Below are 23,865 nucleotides of genomic sequence, written 5' to 3'. Positions count from 1 at the left end.
AAATTATTTTTTTTGAGAACTTCCCCGAATCCGAGCTCCAAAGTTTCAAAGAATGAATACGTGTTGCATTTTTCTGGTTTTTTTTCCTAATTTCCGTAATTTTGCTCATTCATCTGTCTGTTCCAATGTCGTGACAAGCGTCTTACCGTTACACAGTGAATGCGCAAACAACTGTAGGATTAAGTTCACATCTCACAGGGCACAGCCTAATCCATCAAAATGGCTGCCAAGCAGGCACTGATGGCAGAAGAGGGGAAATCGGGTCAGGCCGTATTCGAGAAGGTAAAATAGGTGTTTGAAGGCTATTTGGGAGAAGTATGGCTGAAGTTGGAAAGTTTATTATTTACAGACGGCCGAGAAGGTAAACTTTGAGTTAGAGCCAAAGACTATCGGTTTAACTAAGGAGCAGCTCGAGAAATATCGTAATGATCCTTTCTGGAAGCCACTTCGGTACGATTCAGATATTTCTTACCTTGTATTCATGGATTCATTATTCTATTTTATTCATTCATTATTTTATTGTATTATTTGGATTAGATTTCTAATAGATTCATTATTCTATTCTTATTAGTTATTATTTTATCTATTCTATGACATATTCTCTATAGAACTGTGCTGTTCGCTCTGTTCTGGATCGCTTGGGTTGCGATGTTCGCCGGTGCCATACTAATCGTTGTTCTATCTCCGAAATGCGCCGAGAAACAAAAGCCGGAATGGTGGCAAACGAAGGTCTCCTATCAGGTGAGCCGACACTTGCGTAACCAACGGTGTACCTCCTATCAGATCACCTCACCATGTCCACGTACACATTTTTCTCACCGATGCGACCATTTCTTCTGGTGACAACAGTTCGCACCCTCTAAAAGTACAATAGAACGTCATTCGAGCGGAATGACCTCAATTGTTACGACCATATCTCCTCTTTGATCGTAGACAGGCAGCAATCTGTCATGAAGGACGTCCATGACAGAGGATCTCATTGTTGTGGAAGGAAGTAGGAAGTAGGATAAGTGGTACATAAGTGGACATGAGGGTCCTATCATTTTCTGGAAGGAACAAGGTCGAAATCTGAGATTTAACTCAAATAATAAAAGAATTCAGTAAAGTTCGCCTGAACTTCTCTCTCTTTCCTCACTTGAAACTGTGAAAATTACGGTTTTTGATAAATTTCGCTTGTTATTCTCTAAAATTTGCGCAATAATGACATTTTGACTCGGTAGTTTCTTCCATTGTAGACAAAATTAATACGATTTTATCAAAAAAAAACTGCTATTTTCAATGTGTCCTCGATCAAAAGTGGGCGACCTCGGATAACTGCGAGATCGGCGCATGCGATAAACGATTGCACAGTAAGAAAAAGTTCTTAGGGGCTATCTGTCTTGACCGCAACTTTCTGCTTCGCAAAGATATTTTCGATGTATTTCTTTGTTGAGAGCCTTATACAGCTTTTTTTTTACCTCCTTTCGGTCGAAAATCTTTTTAAAAAATCTCCACCAAAAATCTTCTTTCTACTTAGTTCTAGGAAACTTTGTGATTTTTTTCCTAAGAAATATGATTTTGTCGTCTGCTTATGTTAACGAAAATTTATCCTTGTCGTCAAGGACTGATCTCGAATAAAATGACCTTAACAATTAATAATTTTTAACTCTCACAATGTTTCCGATTTTGGACATATACTTGTATTTTCTAGATTATCATTGGCAATTTTGGTTAAGTTTTAAGGTTGAGGTTAAAATTTTTGAAAAGCTAAGGCGATTCCGAGTTGTGGAAATCAAATACAAACATAAAATGCAATGAAATAACAATAATGTAGTGAAATAAAATATAAATACAAATATAGGATCAGCTATGCCATCAACCAGTCGCTAAACCATTTTCTAGGTTTTTCTAGGCTAATTCGCATTGCTCTCCTTGTTATCCCTGGAACTGTCTTGCGGCTGTTATTTCTTCTTGCGAATGGTACCATTCGGGGGGAATGTTTGCGGGATAATATGATAAGAGAAGATTCCTGCGTTATTTATTTACTTATTTTGAAAAGCTCCTCATTTTTGCGCCTCATGAGGCGTCGAAAAATTCTTGAGTTCTGTTTTTTGAGAGAATTCTTTCGATACATGGATAGCGAGTGAGGAGAGTTTCCTCATCACTGTCAACTCGCAGAGGCTGTCACGTACCACATGTTCCGTCGTAAAATTTCGTCGTAATATTTATGATGTGCGTCGAAATTGACGCTATTGGTGCTATTGTGATTCGAAACTTTCCAATAAGTCACTCGTATATGAAAGAACGTGCTCTGTTTGGTTTTGGCAAGGACTAACACAATGTCCGAGTCCTTAACCTAGCTGTGTCCACAATACTGTCTGGCTGTAACAGCTGCACGCTGTATCATGCGGACGGGGAGACCGCCCGCCCCATCCAGACGAAATACCACTAAAAAAGAGAGGTTGTAGAACTGAGAGGAAAACTTATCAAAAAACGGTTCATTCTGTCTAAATTAATCTTTACTTTGGGCGAAAAAACTTCTTTTCAATTTTCTTCGAGGTTATCGGCGCCAATCACGAGTTTCCATAACCGGAAATTAAATCATTCACTTACCGGAAACCAATATTACGGTTCTAGGAACTACCGTAAGTAGACTCTTTGCTGCTATTCCACTCAGATACACAGCTGCTAGATATTACAGTAAGTACTGTAGTCACAAGACTACAGTACTAAACAAATACATCAAAACAAATGGTTTTTTTTCGACAAAAAGACCATGTTCTTTGTTCTGGTCCGGTCTATAATGAAGTACATAGGGAATGTGTGTACATGTATGATTTATATTTTTCGATCAGGTGATAAATTTGTATAAATATAGCTCTAAATAGAAATAATTGACTGTGCATATTTGAATCTTGAATGAAATTTTGTGATGCATATTTTCTGATCAGGTTCTAAATATAAATAAATAAATAAATACTGATGAACCATGTTTCAGTTACTCACTCCCACCTTCCATGACACGGATAACGACGGTGTCGGGGATTTCAAAGGTGTCACCGAGAAAATCGATTTGCTGAAAAAGATCGGAGTGACCACCATCTATCCAAGCCCTGTGATTGAAATTCAGAAGGTGAGTAGTGGTGCTAGCGTTGTATGTGTGTACAGTGTGCACTGAACGTGCGCACCGTGCCAATTGTTCGTCGCGTCGCACATTCACCACATCGTTTTGTTTACACGTGACGTGACGTCCGCGATCGTTTGCACAAATTCCTATCCATTATTATTGTCGAAATGCTGATGATGATCGGATTACGGTGGCAGTTCTCTGTGCGAGAGCGATACGTGCTTCCAGCCGCATTCCTCTGTGGTTGTGCAAAAACCGACGACGACGATGAAACGTGGCGTTGAGAAACACACAATTATTTGCGCCTTTTGAAACGAGAATGCGACAGCCAGGAAAGCATTTAGGAAAAGACAGAAAAACTATGTGCATTACTTTATAAGCAGAATTTATCTTTATATTTAATTTAAGTGTTTTAAAACATAAGTTATGCTGCTTTCCCTGTCTCCTCTTTAAGTTTTGTATTCTCGCATATTATGATGGTAGCTAGTAAGAACTGTAGAGAACTTTTAATCCTATAAACCGCTAGATGCTGCTGAGATGTCAAAGAACCGCGAGGTCACGGAGCTCAGAATGATAGTCACAAATTCTTAGAAATTAAAAAAATTTGAAAAAAAAATTAGAACAAATTTCTTCCCAGAAAAAATCCAATGGCTTTTCGATAGATCGTCAAATAAATCCTATAAAAAAATCGGAAACATTAAAGCGAATTTTAAACATGAACGCAGGATCCATACAAATAAAAATTGCACGCATAATTGCGAAAAAAAACCATTCACTTTTCACAACGCCGTTTCGTAGCGACGTTCTCAACCATAATGGGATCTCAACGCCACCTGTCAGTTTAGCTGAATTTTCTGTTTGGGTTTCTAAGCGCCTTATCTTTCTGGATGTGCTAAACGGGTTTAAAATTAGTGCTGTGGGATCTGTCAAATAAAACTGGAATTTAAACTTACATTCAAAATTTTCCACAGTGTTTTTTTGCCCAAAACTTTCTGGAAAATTTCTGTTTTTCTTTCAAGTTTGCTTCGGCGGGGTCCTAATACGCATTTATGTTCTATTAATGCTCCGGAGACAAATCAGCTATCTTATAATACATGTTGAAAAAAAGGCTGTAATAAAATTAATTCAACAAAATAATAATAGTCAATTAATTTTACTTCAATAAATAAATTAACTTTTAACTTAATAGATTTAAAGGTATCAAAGATAGAGTAGATTTTACTGTTGTTAAAAATAAACACACTTTCACTCTCACTGTTCAATTTTGGTTCACTTCTCACGAAAAGATGCGCTTCAAACACAAAATGGAGCTGGAATGTAGGACTTTCATCTTTTGGTTGGATTACACGTGTATCAAACTCTGCTTTCCTACTTTTCTTTCTTTTTATTCTTCGATCCGTGAAATCGTTTAGTATCGCATGAATATTTTCCAAGAATTGTCACTAATTCCTTCAAATTAATTTAAAAAAAACAACCTGGATTTCCAATCTATTATGGTTGAAAAATAATGAATAGTACTATGTCACCTTCCTCCAGGATGAATACTTCAATCCCTACGATGTGGTCGATCATCTTCAAGTTGACAAAAGATTCGGGACCGAGGAGGATTTTAAGGAACTCATCGACGCCGCTCATAATAGAGGTGAGACGAGTTTAGTGAACTCGTGAAAAAAGTGATCATCCGACGTTTTTGCAGACATGTACGTGGTGATGGACCTGCCAGTGACATCGGTGTCCATTCATCATCCATGGTTCCGTGATGGTGATGCAGATGTGTTTGTAACGGCAAAAAAAGGGTCTGCAGCGTTCGCACAGGCGAACTATCATGAATTCCACGGCGATAACGACACAAAGTACGGTTCTGTTATGAATTATGTATGGAGAATCATAGAATACAGCACAGACAGCATAACAACTAACTTCATTCAGGTATCTTGGCTATCCGAGCGCGGCGAATCCAGTGCTGAACTGGTCAAACGCTAAGGTTAAAGAGACAATTGAAGAAGCTGTCAAGAAATATTTACTGCTCGGCTTGGACGGTTTCCACATCGACCATGTTAGTCAGCTGGCACTTGATGCTACCGGAAAACCTAATGTGAGTAACTCTGGCTCAAAAATGTTTGCTAACATCCTATTTCATTCAGTTTTTCTTCTCAAAATAGTTGTAATGATTTTGCACGCGTAGTCGGCCTCGATCGTGTTCAGCCGGGTGACCGCGACGCGCCTTCGGTCGGACAGGGGTGCGTAGGGAGGAGAGAGTGTATGTAAAAGAGAGGGCGTACGTGTTGCGACAGATGCGTCATCCATTCGAACTCATTCGAATCAGAATCTTTTTCCTCCTTTTCTTATTGCCTTTAAACGCTTTTTCTTTCAAATAAAGACTATTTTTATTTCAATTTTTAGCACGACGGCGCAATTGCAGCACTGAAGGAATTGACATCTCTAATCAAAAACGTCATTGAGTCTCAAGAAGATCTTAAAGAGAAGAAAATGTGAGCGGAAAATACTTCTTAATTTTGCTTATTCCCTTATCCAGCAATCGCGTCAAACTATATCGAAAGATGAGGAATATTCAGTTTGTTGCTGTGTTTTGCATTATTTATTTATTTATTTGTTGCGCTCAATACCGTGCCAAAAGGATGTGTCAAAGACAAATACAAAACAAATACGGTAGTATAGAGAAACAGCAGGAAAAGAACTATAATAATTAACGATAATTACTGTTATCGCCGTCTATTTCCAGCGTACTCTCCTCCTCGCTACGCGATATCGAAGAATTACACTCGAAAGCCAGGGAAACCGGTGATCTACATTATGTGATCGATAACACGTTCGCATCGCTCTCTTCGGAAAAATGTGCGAAAGGGGTTGCCGCGTGTGCGCACGACGCCCTGTCGGCTGCTTATTCAAGACATGAGGTGAGCAGCCGCCGTGGTTCTTTTGATCTACAGTGTATTCTTTCAAATTTTATCCAATATGTTATGAACGCAGGGTAAGGGAAGGGAAGCAAATCAGCAAAAACACTAGAAGGTTCTTATAAGTATCGAAATAATTGATTTTACAACCAAAATCAATTGCAATTCATGAATTACATATTTCTCTTGTTGATTACTTCTTTCGCCAGCGGTCAGTGAGTTTCAGGATTTCATGGCGCTGAACATTAGAGATGAGGTGAGAGCAACAGTTCCTTAAAGGCATCACCCCACAAATCTGAGGTGTTACGGATTTCAGGTGGAGTATTCGCATACGGGATGGTAGATTACGGAGAGGGGTGTGATTCCGTCCATTTCTTCCTAATTGCCGTAAAAAACGGCCGGGAAGATGCGGCGCCGCACAAGGCTGGCGCGCTCCAGTCGAACTCCTTGTGGAAAATAGTGCGCCAAAAGCCTGAAGCCATATCTTCCGGGCCGTTTTTTACGGCAATTAGGAAGAAATGGACGGAATCACCCGCCTCTCGATAATCTACTATCCATCATAAGAATACTCCACCTGAAATCTGCATCATCTCAGATTCGTGGGGTGATGCCTTTAATATCCCATTATTACCTTATTAGGTACCAGATCACCTGGTTTTAACCCACCTGTAGATCTTCAGAAAACATTCAAGTTTATGACTTCTCTACTGAGGACACAGGAAAAATTAAAAAAGGAAACGTATGACTTTTTTGAATGCGAAGATTCCAAAACTTTTCTTTTCTTCCTATATTTAATTAATATGTGTGACATGAACCCACTCCGAAAATTCTGCGCATGTTAATCACTCCGATTGTAGTCGGAAGTGTTTTGCGAGAAAGGTGAAGAAGATGTTTCTTTACTCAAGACCTCCTCTCTCCTTCGTTCCTGCGCGAATATTTCCTGATTAGAACCATCTGCAATGCACTCGAAAAAACTATGGAAGAGGTGACCTAAAAATTTTTAAAAAATATAAAAAAAGCTCAAGTAATTTTAAGGTTGACGAGACAATCTGAAAGCTTGTTCTTGGATGGAAACTTATTTTTTGCTTTCTCTCTCTCTTTCGTTAAATAATTGCCATTTTACAGAGTGACTCCTACACACCATACTGGCAGTTCTCAAATGCTGACAGTAGTCGGCTTGCTTCTCGATTCGACGCCGACACTGCGAACCTCTTCACTTTCATGCAGGTTAGACACCGTTGACGATCCGCGGTAGCGCCGCTAACGATGGCGTGTCAAACCAATTCAATGTCTTCAGTTGACTCTACCGGGTGCGTTGTCGTTGTACTACGGACAAGAGCTTGGCCTGAAAGACGTCGGGAATCCTCCGAGTGCTCGCGGTATCATGCAATGGACACCAACCGGTAACGATCACCACGGCTTCCTTTCTTCTGCTGAAGCTAACATAGGAAAACTGTTCTTTGCCGAAAGCGACGACGACAAAGAAGAGGACAATTTCGAGGTGAATTACATTTTAATTACTTTTGGATAATTTATCCTTCAATGTACTTATTTGATTAAGAGTCAATACGCACAAGAGATGTCGCCCCTCAAAGTGTACCAGAAGCTGGCGAAGATGAGACAACGTGACGAGGCGTTGATCCTTGGGAGCACGGTCAGAGATGAACTGGAAGGAGATGTGCTCGCATATTCGAGATTTGTGAAAGGAGAGAATGGAACCGCAGTTGGAACGGTGAGCACCAGCCACTCTCTATTCCCTTCTGTTTCTCTTCTCTATCTCTCTATTGTTTGAAAAAAAAAATTTTGCCGGATTCCAGGCTTTCGTGATTGCGCTGAACTTCGGCTCTAATCCTGCACCTGTCGATTTCACCAAGTTGAACGAGAAAGAACTCCTTCCCAAAAACGTGGATCTCGCGAAAGCTGAGGTAAGCGGCAGCACCCGTCGATGCCTACCAAATTAAGTGCTGCTCTAATTTAGGTGGGAGCAGTCACGCCAGGAGTGACCGAGTATCGTGCTCGTCAAAAACTGGATCTCGCGAATGAGAAGATCACACTGCCTGCCAAACAGGGTGTTTTGGTCAGATTGTAGGAATGATGATAACGTCGGAATGTCTATAGAAAGCATGCAGATTTGTGTGTTGAGATTTTCTAAAGTGAAACTTGATATGCTCATGTATGTGTGTAACAATCACATTTTTTGAGCAACCCTTTTTGGGTGATTGGGTGCTGTCGGACTGACTACAAGGGACCTGAGTCGGTGTGAAAAGTGGTAGAGCGGGCGAAAGACCTGTTTCGTACCTCCTAGTCATAATATTATGTTGGTTACTTATTTTTTTCTACACACTCATACCTTTTACAATTCCATAGTTTCAAACCACACATTGGTGATCATCCGTCGACTCATTTCACCACAGTGCTCCATCTTCCTGATAAGGATATAATTCCCTGAGGCCAGAAGGGAGAAGGGTAGGGTTGCGACTCAACGAACAACTCAACAGCTGGTTTGTGATCAATGGAAGAATTGAAGTCCTTCCTTCAGGGAATGCCTTAAGAGCTAGCAGGAGCGGTAGCATGATGGGATTGGTGAGGTCTGAGGAATAGGGTAGATAGGACACCGTTCCCTGACTCAGGTCTCCAAACTGGCGGCCACAGACCGAGCGACATGCGACTGAGCGCCGCATGTGGACATGCCAGCTCAGGATTACCTACCACAGTTACCTCAATGTTTGTTTGCTTTTTGCTGTTCTGCCGGGTCAAAACGTGACTCTGATCTGCGGTGCAATCGCGGCAGGACCCTCGCTCGAATCGGAGCGCAGAATTGGGCGCGAGACCGCGGAACTTCGACCGCAGCCGTTCGCGCAGCTACATCAAAAGTGTGGTTAAAGTCGTGCTTTCGACTGTATGTGAATGTTGACTGTCATATTTTTTGTCATATTTTGATGTCAGAGGCATACAACACTAGCGAGTTGGTGGCAGCTTCTTATTTTGTAAATAGATCCTGGCGTGAACTGTAGAATTCTTTATTAGGCACATACCCAAAGTATTCAATGGAATTATTTAGTTTGACAAAGGTTAATGAGGTTACAGGACCCGTCTCAACAAAATTGATGTACAGCATGTAAAGGATTCTCAATATATTCACAAATCAATAAGAGGTGGGCCGACTTTGGACATCAGATAATTAACGCTAAAATACAGGACTATCCAGAAACAACTCAACAGGACAAGACTAGATTTTTTTTCGGAAAAGTGGAGAGTATATCCTCAATGATAAGTATCCACTGTAGAGTTTCTCTCGACAATTCTTAGCGAGAGTGTTTTGTTTCAGGCAAGAACGAGGTTACGAATGCGCACAATGCGCATAGCGCAGAAAATGTCGCGTACATGAAGCCGTGGAACACATTATCCTGAAAAACACACAATAACACTAGACGGAAGAAGTTTTATGATGCTGCGCTGCAGAAGTTCAGCTCCGCCTTTGGGATATAAGCTTGGAAGGTAGGCGACAAGTCGCCACTGTACAAGGACAGAATGAATATCAAAGCAAAGAGTAGTGGGTATCAATGGACGGACTCACATTGACAGTAGCGGTGCTTTCTGGACAGGTATGACCCAGTGGGGGGTTGGGACGTGTTCGAGAGAGATAACCTTTGGAAGCCAGTGAACAGAATTGAGAAAGATCTCGAAAGCAGGATATCATGAAATTTACGAAACTGTTATCTCTCCCCGAAAAAAACATGCTAGGAGGTGTAGAAGACAAAGCTGGCGCGCTCCAACCGAACTCGCTGTAGAAAGTAGCGCGCCGGAACTCTCGAAGTCGTATCTTCCGGGCCGTTTTTTATGACAATTCGGAAGGAATGGACCGAATCACCCTTCTCTCCTTAATCTACGACTCTGTATAGGCATAACCCACCTGAAACCCGCACCACCGATTTCGACTCAGGCACCTCAGCTCTATATTCTGATTGCATAGTGAGTGTGCCTAATAAGCAATTGGCGCATGTTCGGAAGGAATGGACGAACCCTTCTCCCTCAATCTACACTTTTTACCTAGGCAACCGTGATGCCTTTAAGAGGGCCCTCTCAGTCAATTTTTTCTGCAATTAAGCACTCATGCGAGCGCAGGCTTACGCACCGCGTGTGCAGGCGAGCGGACTCACAACCGCCATAAACAGGGTGTGACCCAAGCGGTATGTGCAGAGCTGACGCCAATTCTACTATAGTTGTGTCAAAACGACATGAGGCACGAACAGTTGCGCAAGAGGCTGCGCTCGAAGCGTTACAGTGGAGAGAGCGGTTGGAATCGAGGTGGGACCATGCCGAACAGCAGAGATGTGTGGCGGTGACGAGGGTCCTTACACGACTCCAACCGCTGCGCTCCACCGCGCCGCTTCGAGCGCAGCCGCGTGCGCAACTGTCCGTGCATCATGTCGTTTTGACCCAACTATAGTTCCACATTTACTCTCAGGGTTACCGTGCTCACGTTATTTCTTGCTCGTTTGCACAGCTCACGTTGCTTCAACCAAACAAGCGACAAAATACAACGCGAGAAGCGAATAAAGTTAGGAAACACAGAGCGCGGAAAAAGTTAAGAAATTTAAAGAACGGACTCAAAGAAGGACACTAAAGCTCTCCTCGATATTTCCAATCTAAAAACATTTTTACTGTTCAAATTGAAGGTAAGTGAGGAAGGTGTAGAAAATTTGGGCATGGCTTCAAAATGATAATAAAATGTAGATGAGTATTAGTGAAGGTCACGAAATTTTGGAGAAAGGCAAATGAAAAAGAACACCAAGGTAAACTCAAAGGAGTCTTCACTAGATACCAAAAAATGGTCACACTATGTAAAAACGGGCTTACTGCTGTGTCAGCAAGCGGTGAAATGAAGTGAGGCGGGTCCCGCGACGTCGAGTTAGTACGCCGCGATGTAGCACCGCGCAATAACTTCGAATGAATTTGTCAAGAAGTGAATGATACGTTGTTAATTGCTTCCTAGCCACGAAAACTGAATGTGTTGCCTTTCACCCTTATGTACTCCCGCTCATATCTATTCTCTTGCACGTTTCCTTCATCCATAACTCGCAGAGATACGCGGATTATGGAAGTGTTAAAAGCATCATAGAAAAAAAGAACCGGTAAGAAATGTCCACCTCCCTCCACAAAGGCAGCAGCTGAAATAACGTACCAATAGACCACAATGTGGAGACATCATAGCTCCAATATTGCTGATTGTTGCGCAGAAACCAAGGCATATGTTGCGATATTGGACGGGAAAGATCTCCGATCCGTAGACGAAACAGCACATGAACGCACTGGCCATTCCAAATTTAGCGACGAGCCACACAACCATGTAAAGTGCAGGATGTGATGCTGAAAACATCGGAACATTGGATTGAAACACGCTGGTTCACCTGGAAGCCTATAGTTACGTTAGTGTTCTTCAATGAGAAGTGTGTCTATGGAAGTTTTCTGCTCTTTTTCTAATAGAACGACTTGAAGCTTATACCTTACTCACTGAACGCTTCGAAAGATTTCTTTATATATGGTGGTGGTTTTAAATCTGCACCATTGACGCTCCTTTTCACTTGCTTCAATATCGGCAGGATAATCATCTTCTGCCATTTCCTCCTCATCACCTGTCCCCACTGTCCAAAAACGGCATCCTTTGATGAAGGGATTGCTGGCATTGAGGCCTTTCTTGAGCCCAGATCCACGACGGCTAGTGTCGTCTGTTTTTGGACAGTGGGGACAGGTAATGAGGAAGAAATGGCAAAAGAAGATTATCCTGTCGATATTGAAGCAATTGAAAAGGTCGTCAATGGTGCAAAATCAAAACGGCCACCACATTTAAAGAAATCATATACCTTACTTTTTTTTGTTAGTATTTATTCCATCACCTAAAGTATTGAATTTCATTACCTAACGTTCCAACGTATGAATTCCATTACCAAAGGCTCTAAAGCATTGATCAAGCAGCATTCTGGTAGTGCACTTTGCTCTAAAGCAGCAAAGTGTACTACCAGAATTTTATTTTATACATTTGTATGAAATAAATGAGTTATAAGTAAATAAAAAACCTGGATTCAAGAAGCACATTATTACTAATGCAATCGCTGATAGAACATGACTTAAAATCACTGTCGGTCGCCTTCCGAGTCTAAAAAAACGCAAATTTCCACGCGATATGCTACACTACTTCGCTGGTGATGTATTTCTGCAGTAGACCTACCGATCAAGTGCAACCGGCATCAAGAAGTAGCATGGCAGTTCGACTAGGCCAGAGAATAGGAACGACGTGTCAGCGTCACCGTCCATAACCTATAACGGAGGAGTCTTATTGAAGATCTGAAATACAGATTGAAGTATCCTTCCTCTGAATCAAAGTTCTGGTATTCACAATCACAAATGAGAGTTTGGAAGTAGTAGTCTTCTTTCAAAGGTATCAGAACTAGTCGCATAGTAGTAGTCGAATTGCGAGAACAAAAGCGTTGCCGTTAAAATTCAGCTTTCAATTGCTCCGGATCCGATTATCTGAGAATACAACCACAATCGCACTTGCAGAACTTAAGGGCAGCATACCACGAATTTGACATGGTGAGCGAAAAGGGAGAGACGGGAAAAACGAATCTGGGTTGATACGGGTTTCAGGTAGGTTATGCCTATCCGGGGTCGTAGATTGTGGAGAAGAGGGTGATTCTCTCTAACTGCCATATGAAAAACGGCCCGGAAGATGCGGCGCGTGCACAAGGCTGGCACGCTCCTCGTCGTTGTAGAAAATAGTCCCCGGAACGCTCAAAGCCGCATCTTTCGGGCAGTTTCTTACGGCAATTAGGAAGAGATGAACTGAATCACCCTCTTCCCCACAGTCTACGACCCCGTTAGGCATAAGCCAGCTGAAACCCGCACCACCCCAGATTCGTGGGGTGATGCCCATAAGGAGGAAAGTAAATTTCACATGATGTGTCACTGCCAAGTAACATAACTCAATGAAATTTGGACTACATCTAGAAAGAACTGCTACCGTATGATACAAAGGTAACTGAAAGACGCAATGAGACAAACAGAAATGACCCTTTTCTCCAACAACAATAAAGTTAAAGTGTCTGGGGTTAATCAATCCGCTTGGGATGCGCCAGCACGTTCACTTCAATTCAGAATCGTTTGAGGTCAACGAACGTGTAACTGGCCTATACAAAGACTTGCGGTGGCCAGCCGATGTGTCAAGTCAGTGTTTTTATCCTCCCAGACAAGTCTGGTGCAATTTATCGACTCCGGAGGGATGAAAGGCTTGGTTAGCGCTATAGCAATTTATCGACTCCGGAGGGATGAAAGGCTTGGTTAGCACTAGGGCGGATTCGAACCTCCGATTGATCGTGCAGTAAGCGGAACCTCTAACCGCTACATTACACCTCACTGCAATTGAGGGGATAGTCGGGTTAAAACGACATGATGTTGGGTGCAGTTAAGCACGTGGCTGCACCTGAAGCGGCGCGGTGGAGCTAGGGTTGGGATTGAAATGGGAGTATCGCGAACTGGAGTCATGAGTGATGCTCAAGAGTGATACGCAAGGGTTGCCGCTCAATCCTAACCACTACACAACTGAACCGAGCTTCATGTTAATGAGGACTCTCGCCAGCACAACTCACGCGGGCGAAGCTAGCACCGGCCCCACCTCGATCCCATCCCCTAGTTTTACCGCTCCGCGTCGAACGCAGCCGCATGCGCAACTGCACTGAGCTTCGGATCGTTTTGGACAGGTGTAGGTTTACTCTTACTTACACCGTCTGAGGCAATACTACAACTAGGTAGTACTACATAACTTTAGGGTACAGTATATAAGCCTTTCGGTTGAACGTCAGGAACGAAGTACCCCTAGAAATGGACATGGTTTGTCAGTTATTGCACATATTTGACCAAGCGCTAGGAGAACATTTGGAAAATTGTTAGAATGATAACATAAAGAGCAGACAGAACCCACGTCTGTTGACATCAGTGATAATGCATTATAAATCATAAAGTCCACCACCCTGAAAGAGGATAATTAGAGGATAGCATCGCTCGCGGTGACAAACAACCCTCACCATAGCACCGTCTGGATAGCTATGTACAGCATGAGCTCCGAACTGTGCACAACGTGACCTAGAATGGATGGAACATGAATAATTCTAGAGGATGAACGTCGCCGATGACCTACGAAGGCTTTCCATAAGGCTTGTCTCTTCCGGAATTCGTGCGGTCTCGTTCTCAATTGTTTTCATCACATCGCATTCGAACTTGCGTGCTCCCCATTTTTGTGCTCGTTTAATCCATTTCTCTGCTTTGATCGGTTTTTTCTTGGTGATCAGAAAATCGAAGCTTTCCGGAAGGGATCTGTGGAATGAGTTTTGATAGAGATTTGCGACTTTAGCATCCAGACTAACTCACACGAGCATCACAAATCCAAATAACAAAGTGGGAAGTGAGGTCATGAATTGTAGGGCTCGCCAGGACGGGAAAAAATGAGCTATAGGAGTAATTATGCAGTATCCTGAAAAGAAAGGAATTTCTTTTTTCGGAAATGAAAGACAGCTACGTTAATGTGTGAACCTGCCACCCAGAAGACGCCAAAGATCACGGACGCGTAAGAATGGCCTTTGAATGCTATGGATTCACAACATAACACCCAATTGATCATTGTGATCGACTGCAACGTATAAAATTCACAGAATATATTTGAAAAAGGCAATGTGAGATAACTTGGAATATTTTCTTCTTCTCTCCTATCTGATACCCCTTGCTCTTTTTTCTAATCAAAAATTTTTTTCTAATCAAAAAGTTACATTTTATGTAACTTTTTGATTAGAAAAAAATTTTAAAAAGTAGCGAAATGAATTGCAAATAACCAAACCGCTCACATCTAAGAACTCCTTTCGAAAAGCAAGTAAGTTCTTTTCATAGTTGAAGCATTGAAGGGCCAGTCTTGTTGTGTAAAATTCAGGCGAAATTCTAGTGAGCTCTGTTCCACCTTGTTTTTTTTTGTTTTATGGCACACCTGCAGGTGTTTTCAATAAACAATAAATAAATAAATAGTTCTTTGTAGATCAGGTCAGCTGATTCGTAGCAAAAATACGGTTCATTTTTTGGGTAACGTTGTTGTTGCCAATCTCAGAACCTTGTTGGGACTCTATGCATGGAGCAGATAATGCGTTCAACCAACTGAGAGCAGTGCGCTTTCGTCTGCGTCAAGCGGGAGGAAGAGTGTATGCGTATGTGTGAATGTGTGTGAATGTATAGTCGATTCAAAACGACGCGCTCAGTGCAGTTGGGTAGGCGGTTGTGCTCGAAGCGGTGCGGTGACGCGATTGGATCCTTTCTAACTTCAGTGTTAGGCCCCATCACTATGTTCAATCGGCCTATGCGAGGACAAGTGAAGGTCCCATCACGCCGCACGCAACCGTCTACGGTGTTGCCGTTGCCGGGACATATTGTCCTATAAGTCTTGGTACTGACCAAATACTGATTCTCAGGTTCAAAATCACTTCATCGCTAATAACCACAACGAAATACGTTCCAAAACGCACCATGTTCCACGTCGTTTTGACCCGGTCATACCTATATCTGGTTTGCAGCAGCTTTGATAGAGCTCTCTTTCGAAAGCTTCAACGAAGGGAAGCGGAGGCGTTAGTCGAATAAAGTGTAACGGCAAATGTGGTCTCAGCTCAGTTAAGACGCGAGGCGATTTGTTGCCCGGATTCATTTGTAATCGAACGTAGATAATGTTTCAGAATGTTCTACACAGAGTCAAACTGAAATGGAGATCAAGCAGTGAACTGACGTTAAAGAAGGACCCTTGGATGAATCGCCCGAATAACATCAGATAGAATGTGGGAGCAATTGCTGCTCCAACTCCAGCCAGTCCTGATACGATGAGACTCCACACCAGAACAGGTCGTCGTCCAATTCTGAAAAGAGGAAGGTTAAGGAAACATCGAGCGACTGTATGATCCATTCAAAGAAAGTAGACCTGTCAGCCGCCATGCAATACATTTGTCCTAGGACCAGATTCCCGAGGAAGTACACAGATGACGTCATTTCTGCTGGATCAATCACTGATCGTTGGAGTTCGAACTTAAATTTGGGATCAGTGCAGTTCATTCTTGGTTCCGCTCCAAATCGAAGATTAAAAAACGGGTTTCCAGCACTAGTGTTGTAGAAAAGATGAGTTTTTTTTTTTTGTTTTATGATCTTCCTCGTAAATAAACGAATTACATATTGTAAACTATTAGAATTATATATAATATCGAAAAGCTGCTCACCAAGTAAAATCACATCAATTTTTTAAAGATATTTTAAACGGAGATTTTAATACACCTACACAAGGTACAAGAAATAATAGAGAAGATGTCACCTCATTCTGAACGGTAAGAAAAGAGGAATTTTCGGAGAAATGCGTGGGTGGAGCCAAGTAAGCTGGAGACATAGTAGGCATTGCCGAAAGGAACCACAGGAAACCCATCGATAACATGATGAAAACTGAGTGAGGATTGAGGCTGAAATAAGTGCTTCAGACCAGGCTACGACCAATAAGGTACGCTCTCACAGGCCAAGTTCAGTGAGGATTTCGTCGGTTGTAGTGGAATGCAGTCTCCTGTGGAATTTCGTATCGGCCGCTGTTTCCGGGGTCGCACTACGGTCCTGAACATTTTCAGCGTAGATCAGAATACGTTGATAAGCAGACTGCTTCTGTTCATAGAGAGGTTCTCGTACTTTCATCGTGACCTCAGCGTCCTTTGATAGGAGGAGCTCCTCTTCTCGAGTATCTCTGAAATGAAGCTACTCTTCATAAATTAAATTCAAATACACAAGATGATGAGGTTTTTCTTTCACCCTTTTGAAAAATGTGTGGCGCGTCAGCTTGCAAAGATATTAATTCTAACAAATTTTTGATTAATTAAGGAACAAAAATGACAAAAACTGGCGATCATCGTGGTCTAAATTACTAAAACTCAGAGGCAGCGGATCACGAATACGAAGCGTGATACGGAAACTTCGGGGTAACGTAGAGTTTTGGTTGCTGATTACGGAAACGAACGTGGCTCCATTCATCTCTCCCTAATCGTCATAAAAAAGCAGCGTTGGAGACGGTGTTCTTTTCCGGAAGGGGCTCTCCTTCTGCACCCGCCGCGTCCACGACCGAATAGTGGATGATCAATGCAGTCACCTCACTAGCCAATTCAAGTAAAACCAATGAACAAGCTCCAGAATGGATTGGAGCGTGTAGCAGGGAACGCTTTCACCTTTCTCGTAGGAATAAACAACGTTCCCACACCATTTTTAGGACGATCAGGAAGAGTGGTGCAGAACCACGCTGGTTCTGCACCACTCTTCCTGATCGTTCTGAACTCAAGGTTCTCACTGTGGTTTTCGCACCACGTCAAACTCGAGACACGCTCCCTTTCTTTTCTAATTTCTTTTCTAATTTCTATATTTTTCACTAAATTTTCACATTAACACCAACAAATCGTAGCAGCAAGAGCGCAAAATTTTGCTTCCACGACTACAGTGTCAACTACATTTTCATGGGAACTTTGCGCTCTTCTGTTCTTTGTGAGAAAACAAACTGTGACTTGCACTTTTGCTGCTGATTAATAATTCTGTTTATTAATAGTTTCAATAGTTAAAAAGGATAAAAGATAAAGTTTCTGGCGTTAATCAATCCGCTTGGGATGCTCCCCCACGTTCACTTCAATTCGGAATTGCTTGAGGTTTACGAACGTGTAACCACTGACGATCATAGCAGCTAGCATGTGTCAAAAGTGTTTGCTATCCTCCCGAGTACAATGTCAGGTACCAATTTATCGACGCCGGAGGGATGAAAGGCTTGGTGAGCACTAGGGCGGATTCGAACCTCCGATCGATCGTGCAGGAAGTGGAACCTCTAACCGCTACACCACACCCGCCCCATCTTGCGCGGTAACGTATTCATTAGTTATTCAAATTAAAATAAATATTTGTATTAATTATTAATTATTTATTATTTCATTAATATTTGCTAATCGGAACTTTGGGTTCTTCGGTTCGGTGCAACACAAAAACCAACCAATTTTGGCCTACTTCATAGATCTTAAACGATTGATTGTGTAGTCGTGTCCTGCTCAATCAGGTGGAGTGCTATGCTCTTCTTCTCAATTTAAGGGCGGCTCGTTAGTTTGAGCAGAACTCAAATACCAGTTGGGGTATAGTTCTGTCGTTGGTACATCATATCAAGAAAAAGAGGTCAAACATAACATTGCACCCCGAAAAAGATAAAGAACGATAAAGCCTCCGGCATATCTCCAGTCCTCTCGAAATAATTCGAGGCATTTCACTGCAATTCGTAGTCATTGACGTTGAGGAATGCGTGTTGGCCTGTTCTATAACTTGCCAACCGATGCTCATGTCAGTGTCTTCATCTTCCCAGACAAATTTGACACCAATTTACCCGGAGGGATATAAGATTTAGTTATCACTGGGGCGGTTTCGAACCACCTGCCATGCGGCGTCTTACTGCCGGCGCTACAATCGCCTTTGCGCTGAAATTAGCTTTTTGGAAATAAATGAAATTAGCTTTTTGGAAACAAAATCCTTCTTGTGTTCTATTATTTTCTGAGCGAGCATCATAAAAAAATTTAAGTCATTCAACAAGAAATCATTTATCTACAATTTGTCTTTGGTCTACCTCCTTAATCGAAGTCAACTAAAGAGAATTGTTTTAAATCGAGTTAAAAGGTTACAGAACACTCGCCTGGGCCATGGGGGTAATAATAATAATAATAATAATAATAATAATAATAATAATAATAATAATAATAATAATAATAATAATAATAATAATAATAATAATAATAATAATAATAATAATAATAATAATAATAATAATAATAATGTAAAATGATTAAAATACAGTAATATTGCACATCGCTTTCGCTTCCACAGCTTCTCCGCCAGAAGAGGAAATATAAAAGAACAAAATTTCTGGAAAAGAGTTAAGTTCAATACTATACGTGGGTGCAAGCTGGGCACTATCCGTCGAGGTGCCTCATTGCCTCAGGTGTTCAAACAATGAATGCGCAATGTGAAGTTCTGAACGAAAGAGCTTCCATTCAGGATTTCACATTTCTTCTCACCAACGACAAAAATAATTTGTTCTAAAAAGATGCGTAAGTTAAAGAAATTCACAGACGAACTCATGATGAAGGATCAAGTATTCGGGGTTGATCAATCCTTGCCGAATGCATCAACGCGTTCAATTTTCAATTTCGAATCCTTTGAGGTTCACAAACGCGTATGGAGCCTGCACAATGGCTTGTTATTGGAAAGGATGGGGTAAGGGAGAGTAATCGATGCATGAATTTGGTATTTTCATCCTCGTAGACAACTTATCGACCTCAGACTGATAGAACTTGGCCTTAAGGAGCTTTCAGACCATCGAAAGTGATGAAAAACGCAGAAACAGCTTGTACAATTGCGCTGCACGCGTCGTACGGAAATATGAAATACGAAAATATTCAGTAATGCATTTGGGATTTTCTGGGATATGAATTTGAGAGGTGAGGCTGAAAAAAGAAAGAACGACAGAAGTCGAATGTTTGCTTCTTTTTTCTAACAAAAGCCAAATTTAACGTCTACAACGAATTTTTTGGAAGTTACCACAAATTGAGGTGGACGATTTTATTTTAGTATTTATACTTGTTAATTTTAAACAAGTCGCTGAAACGAAACCGGTTCAAGGCTACGATGGTCTTTTCCAACAATAAGAAGAGTAAAAAATTTTGCGATGAAGTGAGCGCAAGGGTGCATGTAGTGCGTGAAAAATATTTCGTATGATGGGTAATTAATGGAACACGATAGTGGAAAAATGTTTGGATTATCTGGACAAAATACGTGTGTTCAAACAGCGCTGGTGATGGTGTTGTCGACGAGATAATCGCCGAGTGCGCCGCGACTATCAATAGGAAGGAGAACAACGAGGAAATTGTGAGCTTTGTGGATTTCGTTTCCAATGAAGCTGCGAGGAGTCGAGATTATTACTAATATTATTATTTGTTAGTTAGTAGTATGTAATATATATGATAGTAATTGACATACTATTATTAATTATTAGTCGAAACTTGAATAGATTCTTGCACTTGCCAGAACATTTCTAGACAAATCTGGATTTTGAAGATTTTTGTGTAAGACTTTCCGAACAATCTGTTATGTTCTTCCGAAATGATAAAGGATAAAGTCATTGGCGTATCAATCCACTTCGGATGCGCAGGCGCGTCTTACTGGAATTCGTAATCGTTGATGTTTTGGAACGCGCATTGGCCTGTACAATGACTCGCGGGGCCAGCCGATGATCAAGTCAGTATTTTTATCCTTCCAGACAAGTCTGGTTCCAATCTATCGACCCCGGAGGGCTGAAAGGCCTGGTTTGCACTTTCGAACCCTAGACCGTGTGGCTACAACGGACCTCTAACCGACTGCACCGCACCCCGTTTCTCCTAGAAATCTCAGCAAATGGACGATCGGCGCTAAAGTTTGTATGTCCATGCTAACAATTCCGGGAAGGTACAGATTAAAGGACTTTCATGACTTTATTCAGCTTATGGATTCTGAGGTGTTTTGCTCTAAACTCATTGAGAATTTGTCAGCCAACATTTTCGCATATACTCAAAAATCACTTCTCCAGGAATTTTTCCTTCCTTGGGATTTTGAGCCTTGAAGGTGGTAGGTAGTGACCGCCATCTCCAACACAGATTTTTGAAGATTTAAGTAACCATAGAACGTCGGGCTGTTGAACGACGAACTTTTAGTGTTACAGTATATTTAAATAATAGTCAAAGTTATGTAATTGCACTACGCGAATTTCAGTAACATTCTCATCTTTCGCCGTCAGCTCCTTTTTCGGCTAAGAAAGCTGTTCTTGTTGCTGATAAATCCAAAATGAAAAGGTGTTTATGAGTTTAATATGGCCGCCAGCCGAAAGAAAAAACGTAGGCGAAGGTTGCGCAGTTGGTAACTTCAAGCGCTCATTAAACGCACTGTAGCAGCGAATTTTTGCTCACCGACCATACCATCCAAAAAACGACTACATGGACAACAAACGTCCATGTGTTTAGTAAATGAAAAGGACTATTTATTGGGTTGGTCTATAGGTCCTAGTTCTTCTTAAAAGAAAATTCAGTGTAAAAAAATAAAATGTTTTGCAGCGCGTGGTACGTTAATCGATAGATAAGCAACAGTTGAAGGTACATTATTGATTTGATTATTATTATTATTTATTATAATATATATTATATATTATTATTGATTGACTGATTTATTGTTCATCTCTTGTTTATCTTAGTGAAACCATGGAGGATTCTTTTAAAAGTGCAATTTGAAGGCTACCGTAATCTGCATGTCATCTTTTCTATGTGAAATGACAGTGACTTTCAACGGCAAAAAATCTGTTCAGGAAATGAAGGGAACGTTGGCGAGAAAGGGAAAGCAACAAAGAGACGCATTTTATTGCATGCGTGAGTTTTGTTTTCTAGTTTTTTTTTTTGAAGAATTCAATTCACGGAGTATTGTTTTGTATTCTCGGAGTTAATCCCCTGAAAAAACTGAACATTTGAATGAACAAAACTTTTTTAATATTAAAGAACCATTTGCAATTTTTAAAATGTGAGAGTCCTTCACTCATGGTTCATTGATTCCTTTTCCAAAATAAAAAAATAGCGCGATTGCTCCTAACGCAAAAAACTCCTATGCAAAAAAAAACGTTTGTGAAATTTAGAGAGGATCAATACCAATCTTGGCTACAGCTCAAAAAAATCAATCAAAAACTGCGTTTTTGAAGTATTTATGAGATTGTCCGCAAGGTCGTTTTTTATAGCGTTTTTATCCAACTGAATGAAAAGGAAACGTATCACTTACTAGCAATTGCTCCTCAGCGGTCAAACAGTTACTGCTAAAATTTACTGTCAACAACTTTGTTAAGATGAGGCAGCTAATTTTAAAAAAGATGACCAAAAATATAACACGATGTGCATTTTGCAGCATGAGCACCGAGGCCCTCATACTGCAAACATAGACGAAATTTGCCCGTTTAGGAACTCAGGCCCGGGAGATCTTTCATTTATCCATCTGGTTTATTCCACAAACTTTGCTTTATCGAACTTTCGCCTATCTCGATCTCCGATGGATGGCATGCGAAAAAATTTTCATCCAATAGAACCGTTTCTTCCATCAGAGTCTTTAATTAATTTTTTTAACGCACGGAATTGGAAAAAAAGCTAGCAGAATGCTGGAAAACAGTAATTAATAGCCTAGAAACGTACGTGACAATTTTACATTCAACTTTTGTTCCAAAGGCTTAGTTTCGAACAGAATTTAAAAAATCGAATAAATTTTCAGAACAACTAAATAAATCCACGTCAGTGTCGACCTTTCAAATTAACGTGTGACCATAAATCCCCACATAAATCAATCAAGGTCTTCAGAATTCGATTCAAGAATTCATTTCAGCAATGTTAAGGTCATGTTCACTAAGATAAACAATTGATCTAAAAATAAGTGACTTACGCATTTATCTGGTACTTTTCACGACTCTTACAGAGATATATAAAATTTTGTAAAAGAGCAAGAAAAAATCCTTCACTCTTCAACCCTAAGGGAACGAAGGAGAGATGCTCGACAACAAAAGAAATGTGCTGGCTTTCAATCCACGTAGAAAGTCATCATCATTGTGAATATAATCTTGAATTTCAAGAAAGACTAAGATTCATTGAACGAGAGAAAAATCCAGTAATTTACTTCAAAATGTTATGTAGGTATCAAAAATTTTCACATAGATATTGGCGCGGATCACGCGATAATCGCGATTATCCCAAATGCAATGAATCTGTGTTTTGATCGAAATAAAATTCCGAACGTTCACTACATACTGAATTTAGTGGATTTTAAAGCGTAGAACCACTGATTGTCCAGCATTGTTCGCACAACTAAGAAGTTTTCTTCCATCAAAACCTCAAAATATCATTCTTTACATAATAAAATAAATTCTACTGCGTATAATTTAACAGTATAATGCACAGCGGATGAGAACGGATTCTCAAGCGTATTCCTACTGCAATGTGTGTTTGCCGGACATACCTCAGACTCATCGTTGCAGCGCGAAAGTCGGCGGCGGTGTTTGCGGTGAATGAGCAGAAACAGGCGATGGTTTCTCCGCAGCGCAGGCGCGTCACACATAGTAATCGCCGCCGTTTTCGGCGCGAACAAACGAGAAAACCAGTTGAGGTCGTCGAGCTACAGCTACTGCGGCTGAACACTCTTATCGGTGCATAGAGAATGCACCCAACAAAAACTTATCAATTTTTTTCTCCTTCATCTGCTTTTTGAACGTTTCTTTCTCCCGTCCTGGAAAACCAACAGGAAGTATTCGAGTAGATATTGGGCAGTTCCTTTTTTGTTTTTAACGTATGACATTTCTAACGATATTCTTTAAAAATTCCATAATCCGTTGAACACGAGCAAATCAAACGGTTCGAAGAAGAAAGATCAAAAATCGTCAATGAAAAACCTGCTCAGAACGTAAGCTATTCAAAAAACTTCCAAAGTTTAAGGATTTAACATATTAAACAATCATAATTAATCATAGTTAGAACAGAGGAAAAAACTTACGAGTTCATAGACAAACAGCACAGAAAATTATGGAAAAATTTAGATTATAATCCTTCTAACGCCTGAGGGATTGTGTAACAGAGTTCTCTGCCATAATGAAAAAATAAATCAAATAGATTAATATTAAAATAGAGATGTTAAAAAGTTCATACAAGCTACATGCTTGTGGTGTTG

At 40.9% G+C, this 23,865-nt stretch overlaps 2 protein-coding genes across 3 annotated transcripts; one reads left to right on the top strand and one right to left on the bottom strand.

Moving 5' to 3' along the window:
- Positions 1-219: 219 nt before the first annotated feature.
- RB195_001141 (uncharacterized protein) lies at positions 220-8,110 on the top strand (the record flags this gene model as incomplete). Its single annotated transcript, XM_013447296.2, has 14 exons — positions 220-282; positions 350-450; positions 609-741; positions 2,978-3,112; positions 4,643-4,748; positions 4,803-4,959; positions 5,036-5,201; positions 5,510-5,598; positions 5,850-6,024; positions 7,147-7,248; positions 7,319-7,522; positions 7,583-7,753; positions 7,839-7,946; positions 8,000-8,110. 14 exons carry the CDS (start codon positions 220-222, stop codon positions 8,108-8,110), a joined length of 1,821 nt encoding a protein of 606 aa, XP_013302750.2.
- A 1,216-nt stretch (positions 8,111-9,326) lies between these two features.
- RB195_001140 (uncharacterized protein) lies at positions 9,327-23,171 on the bottom strand (the record flags this gene model as incomplete). 2 transcript variants are annotated; one of them, XM_064197784.1, is made up of 15 exons in its annotated part: positions 9,327-9,428; positions 11,207-11,391; positions 12,099-12,178; positions 12,251-12,339; positions 14,000-14,048; positions 14,103-14,160; positions 14,216-14,391; positions 14,446-14,548; positions 14,608-14,704; positions 15,836-15,962; positions 16,025-16,128; positions 16,409-16,550; positions 16,601-16,695; positions 16,768-16,822; positions 23,161-23,171. In XM_064197784.1, the coding sequence occupies 15 exons, from the start codon at positions 23,169-23,171 to the stop codon at positions 9,327-9,329; spliced, it is 1,473 nt and encodes a 490-aa protein (XP_064053664.1). The 2 variants fall into 2 exon arrangements, with proteins under 2 accessions (XP_064053664.1, XP_064053665.1); XM_064197783.1 differs by lacking the exon at positions 23,161-23,171 and adding an exon at positions 22,171-22,217.
- Positions 23,172-23,865: the final 694 nt, after the last annotated feature.

The sequence above is a fragment of the Necator americanus genome, chromosome IV (assembly GCF_031761385.1).
Source record: "Necator americanus strain Aroian chromosome IV, whole genome shotgun sequence".
Taxonomy (NCBI): Eukaryota; Metazoa; Nematoda; class Chromadorea; order Rhabditida; family Ancylostomatidae; genus Necator; species Necator americanus.
This window is presented reverse-complemented; position numbering and strand designations above follow the sequence as displayed.